The sequence below is a fragment of the Puma concolor genome, chromosome C1 (genome assembly GCF_028749965.1).
Source record: "Puma concolor isolate L17-30 chromosome C1, mPumCon1.1.hap2, whole genome shotgun sequence".
NCBI classification, from domain to species: Eukaryota; Metazoa; Chordata; class Mammalia; order Carnivora; family Felidae; genus Puma; species Puma concolor.
The window spans coordinates 42,592,329-42,612,664 of NC_141674.1; the positions used below are offsets into that span (position 1 = coordinate 42,592,329).

Sequence of the window (20,336 nt, forward strand, 5' to 3'; positions counted from 1 at the left end):
TTCAAACCTTGCCTCAAACGTTGCACAAAAGTGAGAAACTCAACCATGCTGGCTTTTATCAATCCATTCCTTCCCAGAGTGACTTGGGTATGAAATGGCCTTGGGACCTTTCTGGGCAGTAAATTCTTACTCTTTACATTTTGATAACTTTTGTGAAGTATACATTTTGAAACTGTTAATGCTTACTCTCTTGCTTTCAGCCCCGTCTTACTATGTGATCCAAGGAAGGCAGGCACCTTAGGTCCCAGGCAGGAACTGGTCCATAAAAAAATAACCCAGTACATCTGCTACCAAAAATCAAATTAACTCTTCAAAATTACAATACCAATAATTTAATTGGAAAGATGTAATTCTTTAAAAAGTGATTAAATGACAACACTATTGGGCCAAAGAATGCTAGTAGGTTGTAAAGGATAGTGATGGGTAATTGTTTCCTCTGCCATGTTCCAAAATGCATTTCATGAAAACATACCGCTTTTATAACCGAAAACTTCAAACCTTGCATTAAAAAAAATTAAATGTTTACATTTTTTTATTGTGGTAAATGCACATGAAATTTACCATCTTAATCATTTTTAAATGTATAGTTCAGTAGTGTTAACTACTTCGCATTTTTGTGCAAGTAATCTCCAGAACTATTTCGTCTTGCAAAATTCAAACTCTATAACCATTAAATAACTTCCCATTTTCCCCTTCCCCCAGCCTGTGCCAACCACCATTCTACTCTCTCTCTGAGTAGATCTAGATACCTCATGTAAATGAAATTACACAGTATGTCTTTTTGTGATGGCTATTTCATGTAGCCTGTCTTTTAGGTTCATCCATGTAGCATGGGTCAGATTTTCCTTCCTTTTAAGGCTGAGTGATATTCCATTGTATGTATACACCACATTTTGTGTATCCACTCACTCACTGATAGACATCTGAGTTTGCTTCTGCTTTGTGGCAACTGTAAATGTTGCTATGAACATAGGTGCACCCAGAAATGGAACTGTTAGATGATATGGCCATTCTATGTTTAATTTTTTGAGGAACCACTATATTGTTTTCTCCCCCACACTATATTGTTTTCTGAAGTGGCTATATCATTTTACATTCCCACCAACAATGTGTAAGGGTTCCAATTTCTCCATATCCTTGAAAATGTTTGTCTTTTTTATTATTATTTTTTAATATTTATTTTTGACAAAGAGAGAGAGATAGAGCATGAGTGGGGGAGGGGCAGAAAGAGAGGGAGACACAGAATCCGAAGCAGGCTCCAGGCTCTGAGCTGTCAGCACAGAGCCCAATGTAGGGCTCGAACTCACAGACCGTGAGATCATGACCTGAGCCGAAGTCGGACACTCAACCGACTGAGCCACACAGGGAGCACCCCCCTTTTTTTAATAGAACAGCCGTCCTGACAAGTGTGGGATAATTATCTCATTCCGGTTTTGATTTGCATTTCCCTAATGATTAGCGATGTCGAGCATCTTTTCATATGCTTGTTGGCTTACAGAGTTTATTTTAAACCAAACAAAAACTACTTCACATTTTAAAAATAAACTCACTTTTTAAAACTTATCTGCTCCTGGGAAAGTCCCTTTCCTCCATCACCTTGAGAAACTGGCAGGCCGAGCTTACAAACCTTCATCTACATTGCATGCCTTCCTTGTAGAACAGCTGCAAAACTGGAAGCTCAGAAACAGTAGGTGGTGACAGACCAGTCCTGTTATTGCAGGAAAACGACAAGCTTGCCCCCTAGTGACGGGTTAGGAAGATAATAGAAAAGGCAAAGGTTTACCTTAAAAGAAAAAGCACAACCACCACAAAGAACATCTCTACCCTACCCAGAATCTGGAGAGAAACTAGTAACACAAACTACTAATCAATCACAATAGTTTATTCACAGAGACAGTTAAAAAGATCCAGTTCTGAGGGACAAAATGTGTCACAAAACCTTTGCTTACAAATCCCTAGGTGAAGTTGCCTCGGGAATAATCTGTCCTTCAGCATGATGAGCAATGCCAGGTGAGTGGACTGGGGATGCTAATTTTCAACTGTGGATGCCTCCGCTAAAGCACAGCTTATATTTCATCCTCTTTGGCAATCCTGAAGCATAATGACCTTTAACTTTTATGCTGCACATCCCTCCCAATCTCTAAGAATTTATTGAAGCTCTGACTCTAAAGGCAAAAAGGAAGCCCACACCAATGATTACATAAGTCAGAGGGTGGAAGTCGTGACTATTTAACTGTTCTTAGCTCCTTAAGCCCTCTATTATGTAAGTCAAGACTCTGATTTTCAAGCCCTCCCAACTAAAATAATAATAATGATAATAATAAGGTCTGATTCCTTCAGGCACTGTGGCTGCTGAGTCTTCCTGCTCTTTGTCTCCCCTCTCCACCCCCCGCCCAGTCTCTACTGCTCTCTAGTTTGCCTTTTTTCACAGAGCACAGACTCTGAGACATAAAATCCCATAAATGTGTGTGTCTTCACAGAACACAACAGATGAAAGAATACTGACTGAAATAAACATTTCAGGCTACAACCTAGTAGGTGACACTCTGGGGTAATGGGTCTATGTAACCAGAGCTACTGACATTAAGTCCCAAGTCTTCCTGCTCCAGCAGGTTGACTTTCAAGGGCTATGTAAGACATAAGAGGTGCCAGCCTCAAGCTGTGTGTTACTTAGAAGCATGGGCCACACTACCCAAATGTCAAAGGCTGGACATTTTTCTGCTGTTCTTTGTGCAGCTGCCGGGCCCGGTTTTTTAGCACCTCGGCCTTTGCCTCATCTTTATCTACACCATCCCCCAGCCTGTACATGCGGCTGGCATTGGCACAGGCCCAGACATGGCCCAAGTCACAGGCTTTCATTGAGTATTTACATGCCAGGCCCATGTCCTTGGGAAAGCCAGGGGCACCCTGCAGGAACATGGCACTGAGATTGAAGCAGCTGGAGGCATAGCTGCCTTCACAGGCCCTTGTGTAGTAGTCTCTGGCCTTCTCCAGATCAGGCTGGCCATCTTCATTGACCTGTCCATCATGTGCCAAGAGACCAACGTTGTGACATGCCTCCACAGACTTCCTTCCAGGCTTCTCACACGCCATCAGAAAGCAGCTGGAGGCAGCTTTCAGGTCCTGGGTCAGTCCACCTGGGAGGAAGGAAAGGGAAGAAAAAAATAAACCCAACCAGGGCAGAACCTGCATGTCTGAGGCCAAAGTTAGAGACTAATTCCTGAATAAAGTTCATACATTTTGAGCTAAGGCAGCATGAAAGGAAGGTGGCCTGGTATATAGCACAAAGACTTTCCAGCCTTGGAATCTTTGTTCAAATGATATCTTATGAGGCAGACCACCCCTAAAGGAGGTGAAAGGTGGGGACTATAAGAACTACCTCATGGGATTATAGGGAGAACATGTGATCTTATAAGCACTTTGTTAAATGTTCATTAAATGTATATTGAATACATATTATTTGCCAACTACTGTTCTAGGTTCTGGAATAAACAGACACAGTCCCTACCCTTATAATCTAATGAAACAGATATTTAACAACCACACAACCTAATGTATGATTTTAAGTGTGACAAGCATTTGGAAGAAAAGTCCAGGATGCAATGAGAATGTATCATGGCTCTGACCTAGACCAGGTTAAGATCAAGGAAAGTCTCCCCAAAGAAGTGATATTTGAGATGTAATATAATGGGGAAAAAAAGAAGGAAAAAAAAATGGAGTAAGAATTGTTCTAAGCAGGAGGAATAGGATACAAAGAGAAAAAAAGCTCATATGTCTAGAACCCAGAAATCGCTAGGGAAAAAAGGCTGTAGAGACAGGTAAGGGTCAGATCACAGGTCTGACGCATCTTATTAAGGATCCTGTACTTTATCTTAGAAATTATGGGAAACTGCTAATGGGTGATTTTAAGCAATGGTGGTGACAGGGCTCAATTTTCTCTTTAGTTTTTAGATTTTTCTTTTTAATGGAAAATTTCAAATCCCTATGTACTATCACTCATTCTCAAAAAATACAAACACTATCTTTTAACATTATTTCTTAAAGAAACCACTCCAAATCTACCACCTAAAAATAACCATCATTATCATTAAGAGAATACCATTCCAGTTAGCTTTGTAGTATATATTCAGATTACATGCTGGCTGGCTGAATGGACAGCTAGATAGACGTATGTACTTTGAAAAATTGGATTGTATATGCTAATTTTATTTTTTAAAGTTTGTTTGTTTGTTTGTTTGTTTGTTTGTTTATTTATTTATTTATTTCACATGTGTGAGAGCACAGGAGGGGCAGAGAGAGACAGAATCCCAAGCAGGCTTCATGCTATCAGCGCAGAACCTGATGTGGGGCTCAGTCACACGAACCATGAGATCATGACCTGAGTTGAAATCAAGAGTCGGATGCTTAACCAACTGAGCCACCCAGGTGCCCCTTAACTAAATCTAAGAAGTACTAACTCACAACTATAAAAGGTGAGGATACTGGTGTCTCACATTTCCTTCCATCTTTCCTCCCCCGCCCTCTACTTTTTGTTACTTCTCTATTATTTTAATTTAGGAAGACAGCATAGCACAGTGGTTAACAGAAGCCTGGGCTCTGTAGCCAGAAAACCTAGGCTCCAGTCCTGGCTCCATTCCTTGCTGGCTGTGTGACATTAGGCAAGTTACTTAACCTCTATAAGCCTCCATTTTCCTCACCTGTAAAATAAGGAAAACAGTACCTACTTCATATGTTAGAAGCTTAAATGCGTTTTTACAAAGAGCCTGGCACATAATAAGTGTCCGGGAAACATTGTGGTGTTTCTATGCTCTAAAGGTTTATATTATTTACATTCTATTCAGTAACCTAATAAGCCCAATAGTCATTCTAAATGGATTCCACTCATCACCAGTCTTTTCATTAGAGCTTCTCCATTCCTGAATTGTTTCTTTTGATTAACTTCTTTATTGGTTATCAAATAGATTTTTCCAGAAAAACTCATACATAGATTCTATTTCCCCTGAGTTCTTTCAGTTCAGAGAGTGTATTTGTGCCACCTTATATCTAAATAGGATATAGGTCTTGCTTTTATACACAGCCTAACAATCTATGCGTTTTACTGGAGTGTTTACTTACATTTAATGCAATTGTTGATTATAGCTGGATTAATATCTATAATCTTACTTATTTCCCATTTGTCCCAAATGCTTTTTGTTTTTTCTCCTTTCTTGCATTCTCTGGAATTGTGTATTTCTTTTTTTAAAGATTTTATTTCACTTTTAAGTAATCTTTACATTCAACGTGGAGCTCAAACCCATAACCCTGAGATCAAGAGTCACACTCGGGGTGCCTGGGTGGCTCAGTCGGTTAAGCGTCCGACTTCGGCTCAGGTCATGATCTCGCGGTCCGTGGGTTCGAGCCCCGCGTCGGGCTCCGTGCTGACAACTCAGAGCCTGGAGCTTGTTTCAGATTCTGTGTCTCCCTCTTTCTCTGACCCTCCCCTGTTCATGCTCTCTCTCTGTCTCAAAAATAAATAAATGTTAAAAAAAAAATTGTTTTTTAAATAAAGAGTTACACTCCACTAACCCAGCCAGCCAGGTGCCTTGAATCGTGTATTTCTTTGAATTTTTTTAAATGTTTATTCATGTTTTGAGAGAGAGAGAAAGAGAGAGAGAGAGAGAGAGAATGAGTGGGGGCAGGACAGAGAGAGAGGAAGACACAGAATATGAAGCAGGCTCCAGCCTCTGAGCTATCAGCACATTTCGATGCGGGGCTCGAACCCACGAACCATGAGATCATGACCTGAGCTGAAGTTGAATGCTTAGCCAGCTGAGCCTTGAATTGTGTATTTCTAATAATCCATGTCATTCTTATCACTGGTTTTTTAGTTATACTTCCCTCTTCAGTGACTTATCTAGTGAACATATAACATTAATTTATCACAATCTACCACAAATATTATACCACTTCACATATAATGTAAGAATCTTAAAATACATTTTTATTCATTTACCACAGTTCCATCCTTTGTATTATTGCTATTATGTCTTACTTCTACGTATACTTTTTAATTTTACTTCTATATATAAACCTCACAATACACTGCCATTATTTTTGCTTTAAACAGTCTTTTAGAGATATTAAGAAATGAGGAAAAAAGTCTCATATCTGCATACATATTCTAATGTGCTTTATTCTTATGTATGGATCTTAGTTTCCATCTGTTATCATTTGCTTTCAATCCAAACAACTTTAACATTTTTTGTGGTGCAGGGCTGCTAATGATTCATTCCATGAGCTTTTGTCTATCTGAAAATGAATTTATTTCATCTTCATTTTTATTTTTTTTAATGTTTATTTATTTTGAGAAAGAGTACATGTGCAAGAGTGGGGAAGGGGCAGAGACAGAGAGAGGGAGAGAGAGAATCCCAAGCAGGCTCCATGATGTCAGTGCAGAGCCGACATGGGCTCGATCTCATGAACCATGAGATTATGACCTGAGCTGAAATCAAGAGTTGGACGCTTAACCGACTGAGCCACCAGGTGCCCCCATCTTCATTTTTAAAGACATTTTTGCTAAAGTAGAATTCATGTTGGATAGTTTTTTCTTTCATCCCTTAAAGATGTTTTGTCTTCTGGCTTATGTTGCTTCTGATGAAAAGTCAGGAGTTGTTCTCACCACTATTCCCTTCAAAGTCTTTCTCTGATTGCCTTTTTTTTTTTAATTTTTAAAAATTAAAAAAATTTTTTTTTGATAGAGTCCACATGGGGAGACAAGCAGGGGAGAGGCAGAGAGAGAGAGAGAGGGACAGAGAGAGAGAGAGAGAGTTCCCAACACGTGGCTTGATCCCATGACCCATCATGGCCTGAGCTGAAATCAAGAGTTGGACACCCAACTGACTGAGCCACCCGGGTGCCCTTCTCTGATGGCTTTTAAGATTTTCTCTTTATCTTCGTTTTTCACCAAATTGGTAATAATGTGTCTAGGTATAATTTCATTGGTTATCCTCCTTGGGTTCAGTGAGTGCCATGGATCAGCAGACTGATACTTTTCATCAAATTTGGAAATTTTTCTGCTGTTATTTCTTCAAATATATACATATTTTGCCCCAATCTCTTTTCTTTCTGGGACTCTGATATACATGTGTTAGGTTGAAGAATACTGACTCCTACAGGTTGAGGCTATTTTTTTTTTCTCATCACTTCATTTTGGGTAATATCTATAATCCTATATTCAAGTTCACCAATCTTTCAAATTGTCTATTTTGCTATTAAGCCTGTCAAGTAACTTCTCATTTCAAATATTATGTTTTTCTACTGTAGGATTTCATTTGGTTCAAGTGCTAATTTCTCTAATGTGATTTCCTATCTATTCACTCATTATGCCCATATTTTATTTTAACTTTTAAAAATATTTATTACACCTGTTTAAAATTTTTTTTTAATGTTTATTTATTTTTGAGACAGAGACAGAGCATGAACGGGGGAGGGTCAGAGAGAGGGAGACACAGAATCCGAAGCAGGCTCCAGGCTCTGAGCTGTCAGCACAGAGCCCGATGCGGGGCTCGAACTCATGGACCGTGAAATCATGACCTGAGCCGAAGTTGGATGCTTAACCGACTGAGCCACCCAGGCGCCCCTATTACACCTGTTTTAAAATATTTAACTGTTAATTTCAACATCTCTGTCATATCTAGGTGTTTCTGTTGACTGCTTTTTTTCTGTTTAGCAATTTCTTATTTTATGCTAAACACTGTACATGATACTTTGTTCAATCTGGATTTTGCTATATTCCTTTGAAGGTTGTTGAACTTTTGTTCTGGTAGCCAAAATCCCTATGGCACTTGTTTGTAAGTTTTGTTAGAGCAGATTATAGAACAGTCTTGCTACTAGGGCGATCTCAGTTGAATGTAGTGTTCAATGTCTCTCCACTCGGGCTGGTTGGAATTCAAACCACTCCCATTACTGTGAAACCTCTGGAACCTCTTCTCAGTTCACAGCTCCCCAGTAGCTTTTCAGTGAAGGTCTCTCAGTCTCCCTCTATGCATGTGCTGCTTAACATTAGGCCAAAGACCTAAAAGTACTCCTATATGGATTTCTGGAGTGCCTTCTCAGTATAGCTTCTTTCTTCTCTAGCATTCTGTCCCTCAAATTCCAACTGCTTTATTCACCAGAAATTCTGACTTCTGCCTCATCAGTTCAGCAAAATTATCATGCTCTCTTTGGCTTCCATCTCTGTGATAGTCTGGAAAGAACTTCCAGGCAGAAAAAGTAACCATGGACAGGGCTCACATTTTATGTTTCCCTTTTCTTGAGGATCACAGCACTACACTGCCTGTTTTTCATATATTTTATCCAATCTATGGTTTATATTTTTTTTCTTTTTAACTAAAGAAAAGGGTGGAATTTAATCTTCATTTACAGGATACTGCAAGATACAAAATTCCACACAGAAATAAGAAACCTATTTGAGAAGAGAAGCTTCAGACAGTATACATAACTTGGAACTGTTCAAGTATAACTGTAGTGTAAAAAATGCTATAATAGCAAACCACATTTAAAAAGAATTCTTGGGGGGGGCACTTGGGTGGCTCAGTCGGTTAAGCGTCCGACTTCGGCTCAGGTCATGATCTCACAGTTCGTGGGTTTGAGCCCCGCATCGGGCTCTGTGCTGACAGCTCAGAGCCTGGAGCCTGTTTCAGATTCTGTGTCTCCCTCTTTCTTTGCCCCTCCCCCACTTGCACTCTGTCTCCCTCGGTCTAAAAAATAAATAAATTTTTTAAAAAATTAAAAAAAAAAAAAAAGAATTCTTGGGGCGCACCTGGGTGGCTCAGTTGGTTAAACATGTGACTCTTGATTTCGGCTCAGGTCATGTTCTCACGATTGTGAGATCTTGCTCCATGTTGGGATCCGCACGGAGCAAGGAGTCTGCTTAAGATTCTCTCTCTCTCTCTATACTTCTTTTTAAAATTTTTTTTTAATGTTTATTTATTTTTGAGAGAGAGAGACACAGTGTGAGCAGGGGAAGGGCAGAGAGAGAGGGAGACACAGAATCTGAAGCAGACTCCAGGCTCCGAGCTTCCAGCACAGAGCCCGATGCAGGGCTCGAACCCACAAACTGAGAGATCAGTTTGGGATCTGATCCTGAGCCGAAGTCAGATGCGTAACTGACTGAGCCACCTAGGCACTCGCTCTCTCTCTATTTCTGCTCCTCTCCCAAGCTTGTATTCTCTCTTTCTCTACCATAAAAATAAAGTAAAATTAAAAAATTAAAAAGAGTTTTTGGGGCACCTGGGTGGCTCAGTCAGTTCAGCAGCCAACTCTGGAATTTGGCTCAGGTCGTGATCCCAGGGTCATGGGACTGAGCCCTGCATCAGGCTCTGCACTGAGCATGGAGCCTGCTTGGGATTCTCTTTCCCTCTCTCTCTCTCTTCCTCTTCCCCACTTATGAGAGCACTCTCTCTCTTTAAAATAAAATAAAAAGTAAAAATAAATAAAAAATAAAAAGACTTCTTAGTAGAGAAACAGTAAGACAAACGTATAGCAAACTTAGCACACAACAAACAACTTTCTGCCTCAGCTGTACAATCTAAAAGTTAAAGGTTCCAGATCTGCAATCCTGAACTGAGAATGTATAGCATTTGGAGGTAATTTCGGGCACATTTTTTCCCCCTCTTCTTCTACAGAGAAATACTTCTCAGTTGAGTGCAATGAAGCTTTGTATAAAACTCATGGTTTTGTGGAGCTTCAATTTTGTCCAAACCTCCACTTTCTTCAATCATTATGCTAAGTTTCTCAGTTTCACCTAGTTTCTTAGCAGCCTGAAAGATATTTGAAATAGTGTTCAGAATAACCCCAGCATCTTCCACAGTTAAGAGGTTCATCAGTGGTTCTATTATACCACAATGAATAAGATTTATAATCTATTCAACTGGCCCACCAGTTGAATAGTTGGTCACAGCCCATACAGCTTCCTTTTGTGTTTTAAAGTTTTTCTTAGAATGCCAGTGAGAAATGGGATTAACCCATGATTCGCAACTTGCTGTGTCTGGTGCTGGCAACCAGCTGTGATGTTTCACACTGTCCACACTGCTTCCTTCTAAGTATTAGTTTTGGGGCTCATTACCAGGCTGGGGAAGATGGCAAGTGCTCCCATTTCTATTACAACATGAGTCGGTTCATCTGTCCCAGTGACAATACTTCCTATGGCTCTTAGCACAGAAGTCACAATTGACAATTTAGGAGCTCTTAGAAGCATTACAAGTTGGGGCACAACTCCCCTTTCAACAACCACTTTTATCTGCTCATTTGGACCACCAGTCTGGTAAGAAATGGTCCAGCAGGTGTCTGCCAATACTTCTGGATCACCATAATGTAGGAGAAGAACTAAAATAGGAAGAAGTTGCTTAACAGCATCTACAGGAGTACAGGATCCTTTCTGTAACAAAAATTTGGAAGCGTCCAGATAAGATTACCTAAGTAACCACATGCTACAGACGACATATCAGAAACTGCAAGAAGGGCCAACAGTGGGTCAAATGTACCATACTTGAAAACCAAATCTCAGAAAACTGAACTATCGCGTACAATGTTTCCTAGAGCTCATACAGCTTGTTCACTGATGCGAGCATGGGAAGATGTCAATGGAGAAATGAATGCTGGGACAGCACCTCTATCTACCACAGCCTTGGTCTGTTCTGATATTCTAGAAGCAATGTTAGTGAGAGCTCAAGCAGATTCAACTGAATGGGACTACAAACAATTCTGTCCAAAAAGGACACAAATTTTGGAATGAAACCAAGCCAGATGATATTCTCTATGGGGGCTGCTTTTCCCCAGAAAGCAGTTTCTTAGCAGCTTGAGTAGCCTGGAGGTGGCTTTCCAAATTGTTGCTATTTATGCTTTTGACAATGCTATTAACAGATCAACTTACACTGCCCTGGTTGTTGTGGAGAAGTAAATTTATTAGGAAATTAGCTTACGTTTCTCCTTTTCAGCATCTAGTCTTCCTTCTTAGCTTTCCTCAGGTCCACATTAACTTCTACTTGACACCACCTCATTTTTATACTGTCTTTCCCCTTGTTCTTGAATCTGTTAAGGTGGGCAGCTGGTGAACTGCAGTGTCATTGGAAGACTGGGTTGTGACACAGAGGGAGAAAGCTACAAAGGCCAACTCAGGCTTCCACAGAAAGCACAGGCTATGGGTTGGCTGCCCTCAAAAACATCCACCACAGCTCAGCCCAAGACAGTGTCCATGGTTTATATTTTTACAAGTTCATTTTAGGGGTGCCTGGGTGGCTCAGTTGGTTAAATGTCATACGCTTGATTTCGGCTCAGGTCATGATCTCACAGTCGTGAGATGAAGCCCCACTTCGGGCTCCATGCTGAATGTGGAGCCTGCTTGTTTGGGATTCTCTCCCTCTCTTTCTCTGCTCCTCCCTTGCTCATGCTATCATAAAATAAACTTTTCTTTTAAAGTTCATTTTAGTTCCTTATGGAAAGAAGATTAGAGACCTGCATTAATCTCCTAACTGTAATTCAAGCAGGAGAGGAAGGTAGCTTGGATAAGAATGATGCAGGAGAGGGAGAGAGGGCAGATTTGAGACATATTTTGGAGATAAACTGGCTATTAGCTACTACTAGAGAGAGATCCACTTGCTAAGGTGGAAGATAATGGGCATAATAAATTGGGGTGAGAAAAAACAATTAAGAATTCCATATCTGATTTAAGTTAAAAAAATTTTTTTTTCAATGTTTATTTATTTTTGAGAGAAAAAGAGAGACAGAGTGCGAGTGGGGGACAGGCAGAGAGAGAGCGAGACACAGAATCCGAAGCAGGCTCCAGGCTCTGAGCTGTCCACACAGAGCCTGACACAGGGCTTGAACTCACAAGCTGTGAGATCATGACCTGAGCCAAAGTCAGACCCTTAACCAACTGAGCCACCCAGGTGCCCCTGATTTGTTAAGTTTGACATGCCTATGATAATTCTAAGTAGATAGGTCTAATAAAAAAAATCAGGTACGTGTGGTCTGAAGCTCACAAAAGCAATCTAGATTAGAGATATAAAAGATCTGTTTGCGGGGTGCCTGGGTGCTCAGTCAGTTGAGCATCAGACTCAATTTCAGCTCAGATCATGATCCCAAGGTCATGGGATTGAGCTCCACATCAGGCTCTGCGCTGACTGTGGAGCCTGCTTAAGATTTGCTCTCCCTCTTCCTCTGCCCCTCTCCCCAACTCATGCTCTCTCATAAATAAATACATAAATACATAAATACATACATACATACATACATAAATTTTTTAGAGAAAAAAGATTCATTTGCAATTGTCATCAACTTATCTGAGCTTTCATGTCCTCCTCTAAAGCAATCCCACTTTTTAGAAGAGGAAATTGAAGACTCTTAAACAGAAGGGAAACAAAAGTCATCTATTGTTACCACCACCTAGAGACCATCATTACTTAATTTTTGGTGTATTTCCTCCTAGCACTATGTAGTTTTTTATGTAGTTTGCTCTTTTTTTTTTTTTTTTTTTTTTTTTAAGTAATATCTGTGCCCAACATGGGGCTCAAACTCACAACCCTGAGATCAAGCGTCCCATGCTCTACTGACTGAGCCAGCCAGGCGCCCCAATTTGGTCTTTTTACATTTGTAATCATGAACCTTCTTCGCGCCCCATTAGAAACCCTTCTTAATATCTGTTTTATTGGCTGCATAATATTTCCTCAAAGACATATGTGTCAGAGTTAACTTCTACTTCTTTTCATAGGACACATAGATTGTTTCACAAGAATAGTTCAAAGTTGATTTCCTATATGAAAACATTTGGCCAACGTATTCCTTGGATGTGCACACTCTAAGTGTGCAATCCAGAGTAACTTCTTTTTTTTTTTTTTTTTTTTTTTTTTTTTTAAATTTTTTTTTTCAACGTTTTTATTTATTTTTGGGACAGAGAGAGACAGAGCATGAACGGGGGAGGGGCAGAGAGAGAGGGAGACACAGAATCGGAAACAGGCTCCAGGCTCTGAGCCATCAGCCCAGAGCCCGACGCGGGGCTCGAACTCACGGACCGCGAGATCGTGACCTGGCTGAAGTCGGACGCTTAACCGACTGCGCCACCCAGGCGCCCCATAATCCAGAGTAACTTCTGCAGCACAACCAGACCTGTTCACGTTGATAAAATGTTTTACAATTTAACAAAGCTATTCTCATTTGATGCTCAGAAAAATCCTATGAAGAAGGTATGAGTGGACCTTCTTACTCTAATTTTGTCAACAAAGAAATTGCTACTCAGAGAAAGAAAATGCCTTGTCAGATGCTACACTGTCTAAAAGTGGGTTCTTTGGCCTCCCACTCTTTCCCTTGCCCCAAGCTATCCTTGGTAAAAGAGTTATTAACCTGTCTGTGTCAAGAAAGGACACGGGGTGATTTTTTAGCAAAAAGCAAAAGCAAAGCAAAAAGCAAAAAGCAAAAAGACTGGAAAATTCTTTGGCTCAGAACTAGGCAGGGGGAGTCAACAGTTTTGGCTTTTAAACATGGCAGGGCCCAAGGTCTGATAAACAGCAATCCAAAATGGCTTGAGTAGCAAAGATCAGCTAACAGGATCTTCCATGACCACTTTGGTTTGAACATCCAGAGAAATTTAACAGGATTAAGTACTGATCTCTAAACACTCTGTGTTCTTTCACACCCACATACCTTCTCTTTGCCTGAGATAACTCTTATTACCACCTCCACCAAACCACACTCTGTCCTTCAAGGACCAGTTTGAATGCTGCCTCTTCTGCGACAGCACCCCCTGTGTCAACACTGAACACACACTCCCAGCACTGACCCTCTATAGTATTTTACATATCTCTCTGAAGATGCTTCTCAAGCTCTCCCAGGTGTAACAGGTATTAGAGTCCTTCTTCCCTCCCTCTACTGGTCCATACTTAATTCATTCTCTCACTAAAGACAGTAAAAGTGTGCTCAATAAAGTAACATCTAAAAGAAAAAAATGTCAATATACAATCATTAATCACATCAATTTGTCTAATAAGAGTACAATTTCAGGGCCTCTTTTGTTTTCTCTAATTCAGTAAGAAATTCAAAGTCCTTGTGAAAAATATAGTAAAAAACGGTAAAAAGATTACTTAACATTAAAGGGGGTGGGGGAAAATGCCTGGCTGGCTCAGTTGGTAGAGCATGTAACCCTTAATCTCAGGGTTTTGAGTTTGAGCCTCATGTTGGGTGCGGAGATTACTTAAACCGGGTGAACGTCCAACCTCAGCTCAGGTCATGATCTTGCAGTTTGTGAGTTTGAGCCCCACATCAAGCTTGCTGCTATCAGCCTGTCAGCACAGAACCCCCTTCGGATCCTCTGTCTCCCTCTCTCTGTTCCTCCCCCATTTGCACTCTCTCAAAAATAAATAAACATTAAAAAAAGAAACATTATTTTTTAATGGGCTAATTAACATTCCATCCAATGGAGGTAACATTATTTATTTATTTTTTTTTTTTTTAATTTTTTTTTTTCCAATGTTTATTTATTTTTGGGACAGAGAGAGACAGAGCATGAACGGGGGAGGGGCAGAGAGAGAGGGAGACACAGAATCGGAAACAGGCTCCAGGCTCTGAGCCATCAGCCCAGAGCCTGACGCGGGGCTCGAACCCACGGACCGTGAGATTGTGACCTGGCTGAAGTCGGACGCTTAACCGACTGCGCCACCCAGGCGCCCCATATTTATTTAACTAAGCTGCTACTGTTGGCACACAGGTTTTAGGGGTTTTTTTTTAATCATTATTTTAATGAAATTGTGTATTACCTGTAAACTGTAAGTTAATGAAAATAAAATTTTGCCAGATAAATAATACTAGGGTATCTTTTCACATAACTTTTACTTGCATTTCCAGTTATTTCCTTAGGAAGGACACTAGGAGAATTATTAGGTCAAAAAAATGCCTCTCTGCTCCATCAAGGGAAGCTGATATTCCTGCTGATGCTAAACTTTCTTCAAAATAGTGACTACCACAGGCCCCACGTCCCATGTGAAAGCAGAAATAGTTCACACAACTCCAGAGAATTAAAAAAGACACCCTCTTCATTAAACTTTCGCTGAATATCTTTCTAACCAGGCTTGGCTGGGCCCTGGGAACAAGAGATCAATGAATCATACAATCCTCGAAAAAACAGTTGCCTGTCAAAGGTCATATTCTCTATTTGTGGTGTTTTTAAAATATGCCCATAAATTCTTTGCTATTCTTTCCTTCAAAAGCCTGGATGTTAGTTCTCTCCTATTAGTGTGGACTGGACTGATTCACTTCTAACAAACAGAATGTGATAGAAATGAAAAACATGTGACCTCCAAGGGTAGGTCATAAAAGACACCGTGGATTCCATCCCACTCTTTTGGATCACTCACTATGGAGGAAAGCAAAATGCCATGTCAAAATGACACATAAGCAGCCCACAGACAAATCCCTGTCACAAAGAATGGAGGTCTCCTGATAAGAGCTAGAAAGGAACAGAAGGCTTTCCTAACAGCCATGTGAGTGAGCCATCTTAGAATTGAAAACTCTAGCTCCAGTCAAGCCTTCAAATGACTCTAGCCCCAACTCCCTGGCTAATGTCTTAACTGCAACCTCATTAGAGATCCTGAGGCATATAGCTAAGCAGATCCCAAATTCCTGACCTATAGAAACCATGTGAAATAATAACTTTGTTGGAATAATTTCTTATTTAGCAATAGATAATTTAAACACTACTCACTACTATAGTGATAACTGCAATTACGGAATGAGGAGAAAAGACAGATGGCAGAGAATTAATAATTGGTCCCTTCCTCTGTGGCAGGCACATGCTGATGTCTTTACCTGCATTATCTTATTATACTTATTTAATATTACCTAATAGCAAGTACTATTTTTTCTCCATTTTACAGGTGATATAACTGAGGCAGAGTTAGAGTGAATGGGTCAAGGTCCCACTTCTTGCTAATAATATTCCCTAAGGTCTGCCTAACTTGAAAGGCTATGTTCTTCCCCCTTGAACTCTCTCCAAATCTTCCCACAATGTGCTTGCCCACAGCCTGGCCAGTGAGGACCCTGAGGTCCTGAGCATGAGGCTCAGGATGTCATGCCAGTACTACCATCAATGACAATGACCAAAGAAAGCAGGCACCACCTTACCTTTTCCGGTCACATAATAAGCCCCCAGTTTATAGCAGCTATCACTGTGTTTGTTCTCTTCACAGTTGAACTTCAATACCTTGGCAGCCTCCTCAAAATTCTTCTGGATCCCTTCCAAATAGTCCACCAACCGATAGCATCCTGTGAGGAGAAGGCAAGAGCTGTTCTTCATGTCAGGGGTTGCTGCTCAGCAGTGGGGAGGGCTGAGGTGTGGCAGGCCAGAATGTGTCTTTTATTGAGGACCAGCTTCTTTCTGTCCTCCTGAGGTGTAGCAAGGTGACCTCACCACAAAGAATGCAGGTGGTGCTCAGCCATTCCTACAATTGGCATTGTCTGTCCTTAGCCAGGGCTGAGCAATGTACAGTCTGGGGAGACAGTGGCCACTATTCTGGCTCCACCAGTCACCAGCCATTCTGGTGGAGCCCTTCTGCTCCCTGTTAGCCAGGGCCAAAGATCCACTGCCTTTCGTGACTGAAACTTTGCTACCTTTGGAACTTCCTGGGAAGTTCAGCAATAAAACAACGAAAACCAAAAGGGTCCGTGGGCTAGTCTCTGTAGTAGCAAGAAAGTGGTGTTTCCCTGACTATATTCCTCAGCCAGGCTGAGAATGAGAAGCCCAAAGACTGAGTAGAAATGGTAGCTACCAAAGAAGTTGGAAACAGACTCTCCCTTTTTAGCAGTCTCTAATCCCAGTGAGTATCTTCTTAACATCTCTCCCCCGTCCCTTCTTCATTCCAAATGACACTCATGTCATTAATTTTCCTTCAACAAATATTTGAGCTTCTATGTGCGACCACGTACCACACACTGTTATAGATGGTGGGCATACAGTCACTTCCCCTCCTAAAAATTACATTCTAGAGGAGGGAAAAAAATAAGTAGATAGGTGAGCAAGATGCATTTATATTTTTTAAGACACATTTAAACAGTAACAAATGTTATGTGATTGAAATAAAACAGGGTAAGATAGTTTGTTGTGCAAACTGCCGGAATAGTTACAAGACTGGGCAATCGGGGAGGACCTAGTAAGGACTTCAATGTCTGAGCTGAAATGTGAATAACAAGAATGAACTAATGATTTAAAGACAATAAAACAGGAAGGGGGCAGAAAGTCCCAGGCACAAGAAACAATAAATTAAAAGACCCCAAAGAGGGAATAAGCTTGGTACAAATAAGGTATTATGTGGCTGGATCGAGGAGAAAAGGGGTAGGAAATGAAGAGAGAAAGACGGGGACGAGATAACAGGGCATTGTGGAACACAGGAAGGAGTTAGGATTTTATTCTAGGTCAATGGCAAATCACTGGAGGGTTTTAAGAAGGGTAGTGATAGAGGCCCCTGGGTGGCTCAAGTCAGTTGAATGTCCAACTTCGGCTCAGGTCACGATCTCACAGTTCATGGGTTCGAGCCCCACGTCAGGCTCTGTACTGACAGCTCAGAGCCTGGAGCCTGCTATGGATTCTGTCTCCCTCACTCTCTGCCCCTCCCCTACTTGCGCACGTGCGCACTCTCTCTCTCAAAAATAAATGGATATTAAAAAAAAATTAAGAAGAGTAGTGATATGATTCAATTTGCATTTTTAAAAGGTTATTCCAGGGGGCACCTGGGTGGCTCAGTCAGTTAAGCATCCGACTTCAGCTTGGGTCATGATCTCATGGTTCATGAGTTCAAGCCCAGCATCAGACTTGGCACTGACAGCTGGGAGCCTTGGGCCCTGTTTCGATTCTGTGTCTCCCTCTGTCTCTGCCCCTCCCCCTGCTCATGCTCTGTCTCTCTCTCAAAAATAAGTAAAAATAAATAAATAAATAAATAAATAAATAAATAAATAAATAAATAAATGTCATTCCAGTATATGTTTGTATATGCCCAGATGAATATAGAAGAACAAGATGCATGAGGGGGTATACTCCAGTAATGGTGACAACCAACATGTTGTTTTGTTATTTAAAAATCTAATAAGACAGCATTTACTAGAACAAAATGAAATTTTAACTATCAGTTTGAAGGTAGATAACAGATTTTAAGGGAATGAGCATGCAAACAGAGAGGTTAGAAGGCTATTTTAGTTATCCTGGTAAGAGATCATGATGACTTCAAAAGACAGTAGGTATAGTCACTATTGCCTCCTCTCAGGCTCTACTTCTAAAGTGCTACAGCCAGTCCTTGTATGCCCACCCTTCCCCATTCCAATGCTTAGTATACTCTCCAGAGTACATTACCATGAACTCTCTCCTCAAAAACATGTATGGCTCTTCACTGCCTACAGAATAGTCTAAATGCCTTACCCTGGCATTCAAGGCCTGACACACCTCACTCTTCAATCTTATTTAACTACACTACAGTCTCGCTTCAACCTTCCAGAAGACAGCATTCTATTCTCCCACCCTCTCCTCCATTATCAACAGTTGCCTGCTCCTCCTGACCTCCCCCCAGAAGTCTTTCCCAACAATCCTGCTCCTCAGTGACTCCAACTCCTCTTAGGACACAGGTGAGCCCTCAAAGAACCACCCTGGGTTCTTATTAAGCCATCATACTGCAGAGCAACTCTGGTTAGTTGGTTAGCTTCAAGAAATGGCTATATCATATTCTGGAAACCAGACTGCAAGCTATTAGAAGATAAGACTAGTGGGGTGCCTGGATGGCTCAGTCGGTTAAGCATCCGACTTCAGCTCAGGTCATGATCTTGTGGTTTATGAGTGTGAGCTCCACGTTGGGCTCTGTGCTGACAGCTCAGAGCCTGGAGCCTGCTTCAGATTCTGTGTCTCCCTCTCTCTCTGCCCCTTCCCTGCTTGTACTCTGTCTCTGTCTCTCTCTCTCTCAAAAATAAACATGAAAAAATATTAAAAAAAAAAAAAAAAGAAGGTAAGACTAGTGTCATTTTTTCCCCCCTTTATAAACCACTCACCTGGTGGGTGAGCCCACACCAGGCTGCTCTGGGTGACCTCTTTTGGACACCAATATCCACCCACACACTCAAATCAACTCAATGTTCCCAGAACACAAGGGGCACATTCATGCCTCAGGGCCTTTTCTTCACTAGATGTTACCTCTGCCTAGCATTGATCTCACAGACCTTCAAGGCTTAGTTCAAATATAACTTTCTCAATGACTACCTTTGACCCTTAATTCAAAATTGCCCTCCTCAACTCCCTATACTTCAGCCCTTTTTCCCACTGCACTAATGACTAGATTCTAACACACGATTTCACGTATTGCCTTAACGTTTATTGTCCAATTCCCTCCACTAGAATGTAAGCTCCAGAAGGACAGGGAATTTTATCTGTTCATTGATGTATCCCCATCGCTCTACCCCCAGCACCCAAGCACTTCTCTTCGTACCCGCCCCGGCCTCCAGGCTCTGTTCCTCCTAGTATGCCGCCGCTGCGATCCCCGCAGGTCCTCGAGAAACCCAACCTGTTCCTCCCCAACACACACAACGTCGTTATCGTCCCATCGCGTCCCAACGAGTCCCCGGCCGGAGACCCCTTCCAGACCTCTTCCAGAGGTTGCTAGTGACCCGTCTAGCCCCCCTCCCCTCCCCCATGCGTCCCCACGTGTCCCCAGGCTGCGCCGGAGGCGCTCACCGTTCGGGTCCTTCTCGCGGTAGCACTGGTAGTTGCACTCCACCTCCATGTTTTCCAGAAAGGACTTCACCTGCTCCTCGTCCTGGAAGTCCACCACGCCCGCCATGGCCCCTGCTCGCTCAGCCGACTTTAGCCGGCCGCTCCTCCCCTGGTGGTTCTGCACACCCGCCCCGCGGTCACGTGAGCCAGCGGAGGGGCGGGGCCTGGGGGCGGGCAGCGGAGGTCTGCGCTCACCCGTATCCCGGAAGGGGGGGGCGCAGTGAACCTAAATCCTTGAGCTATTGAGGCCTCAAGCTGTTTGGCTGACCCGTCTCTTGCTATGTTCACTCCTTTCCTAAAACTGGTGACGATCTTCGTGCAACACTTTTTTCTGAGCCGGCTTTGTGCCCTAATGATTTTCTGCCTGCAGTTATTTATTTCTTCATTCATTCATTCGTTTGTTCGGGGATCTCCAAGTGCCTACTGTGTGCCTCACCCAGGGCTTGGTTCCAGTAATACAACAGCTAGGAAGTATGGTCCCTGCCTTTAAAGAGCTTCCAGTTTAGTGGGAAGACATTTGTTGATTCTGTTCAGCAAGCATTCTGAGCATCTACTATGTGTTAGG

The 20,336-nt window shown here is 41.8% G+C and overlaps 1 protein-coding gene and 1 pseudogene across 1 annotated transcript; both read right to left on the reverse strand.

Moving 5' to 3' along the window:
* Positions 1 to 1,861: 1,861 nt before the first annotated feature.
* Positions 1,862 to 19,922, reverse strand: COA7 (cytochrome c oxidase assembly factor 7). Its single transcript, XM_025935213.2, has 3 exons — positions 19,733 to 19,922; positions 16,150 to 16,290; positions 1,862 to 3,137 (listed from the first exon to the last, which is right to left on the reverse strand). Exons 1-3 carry the CDS (start codon positions 19,836 to 19,838, stop codon positions 2,689 to 2,691), a joined length of 696 nt encoding a protein of 231 aa, XP_025790998.1. The 5' UTR covers positions 19,839 to 19,922; the 3' UTR covers positions 1,862 to 2,688.
* LOC147578014 (importin subunit alpha-1 pseudogene) lies at positions 8,711 to 11,102 on the reverse strand (annotated as a pseudogene).
* Positions 19,923 to 20,336: the final 414 nt, after the last annotated feature.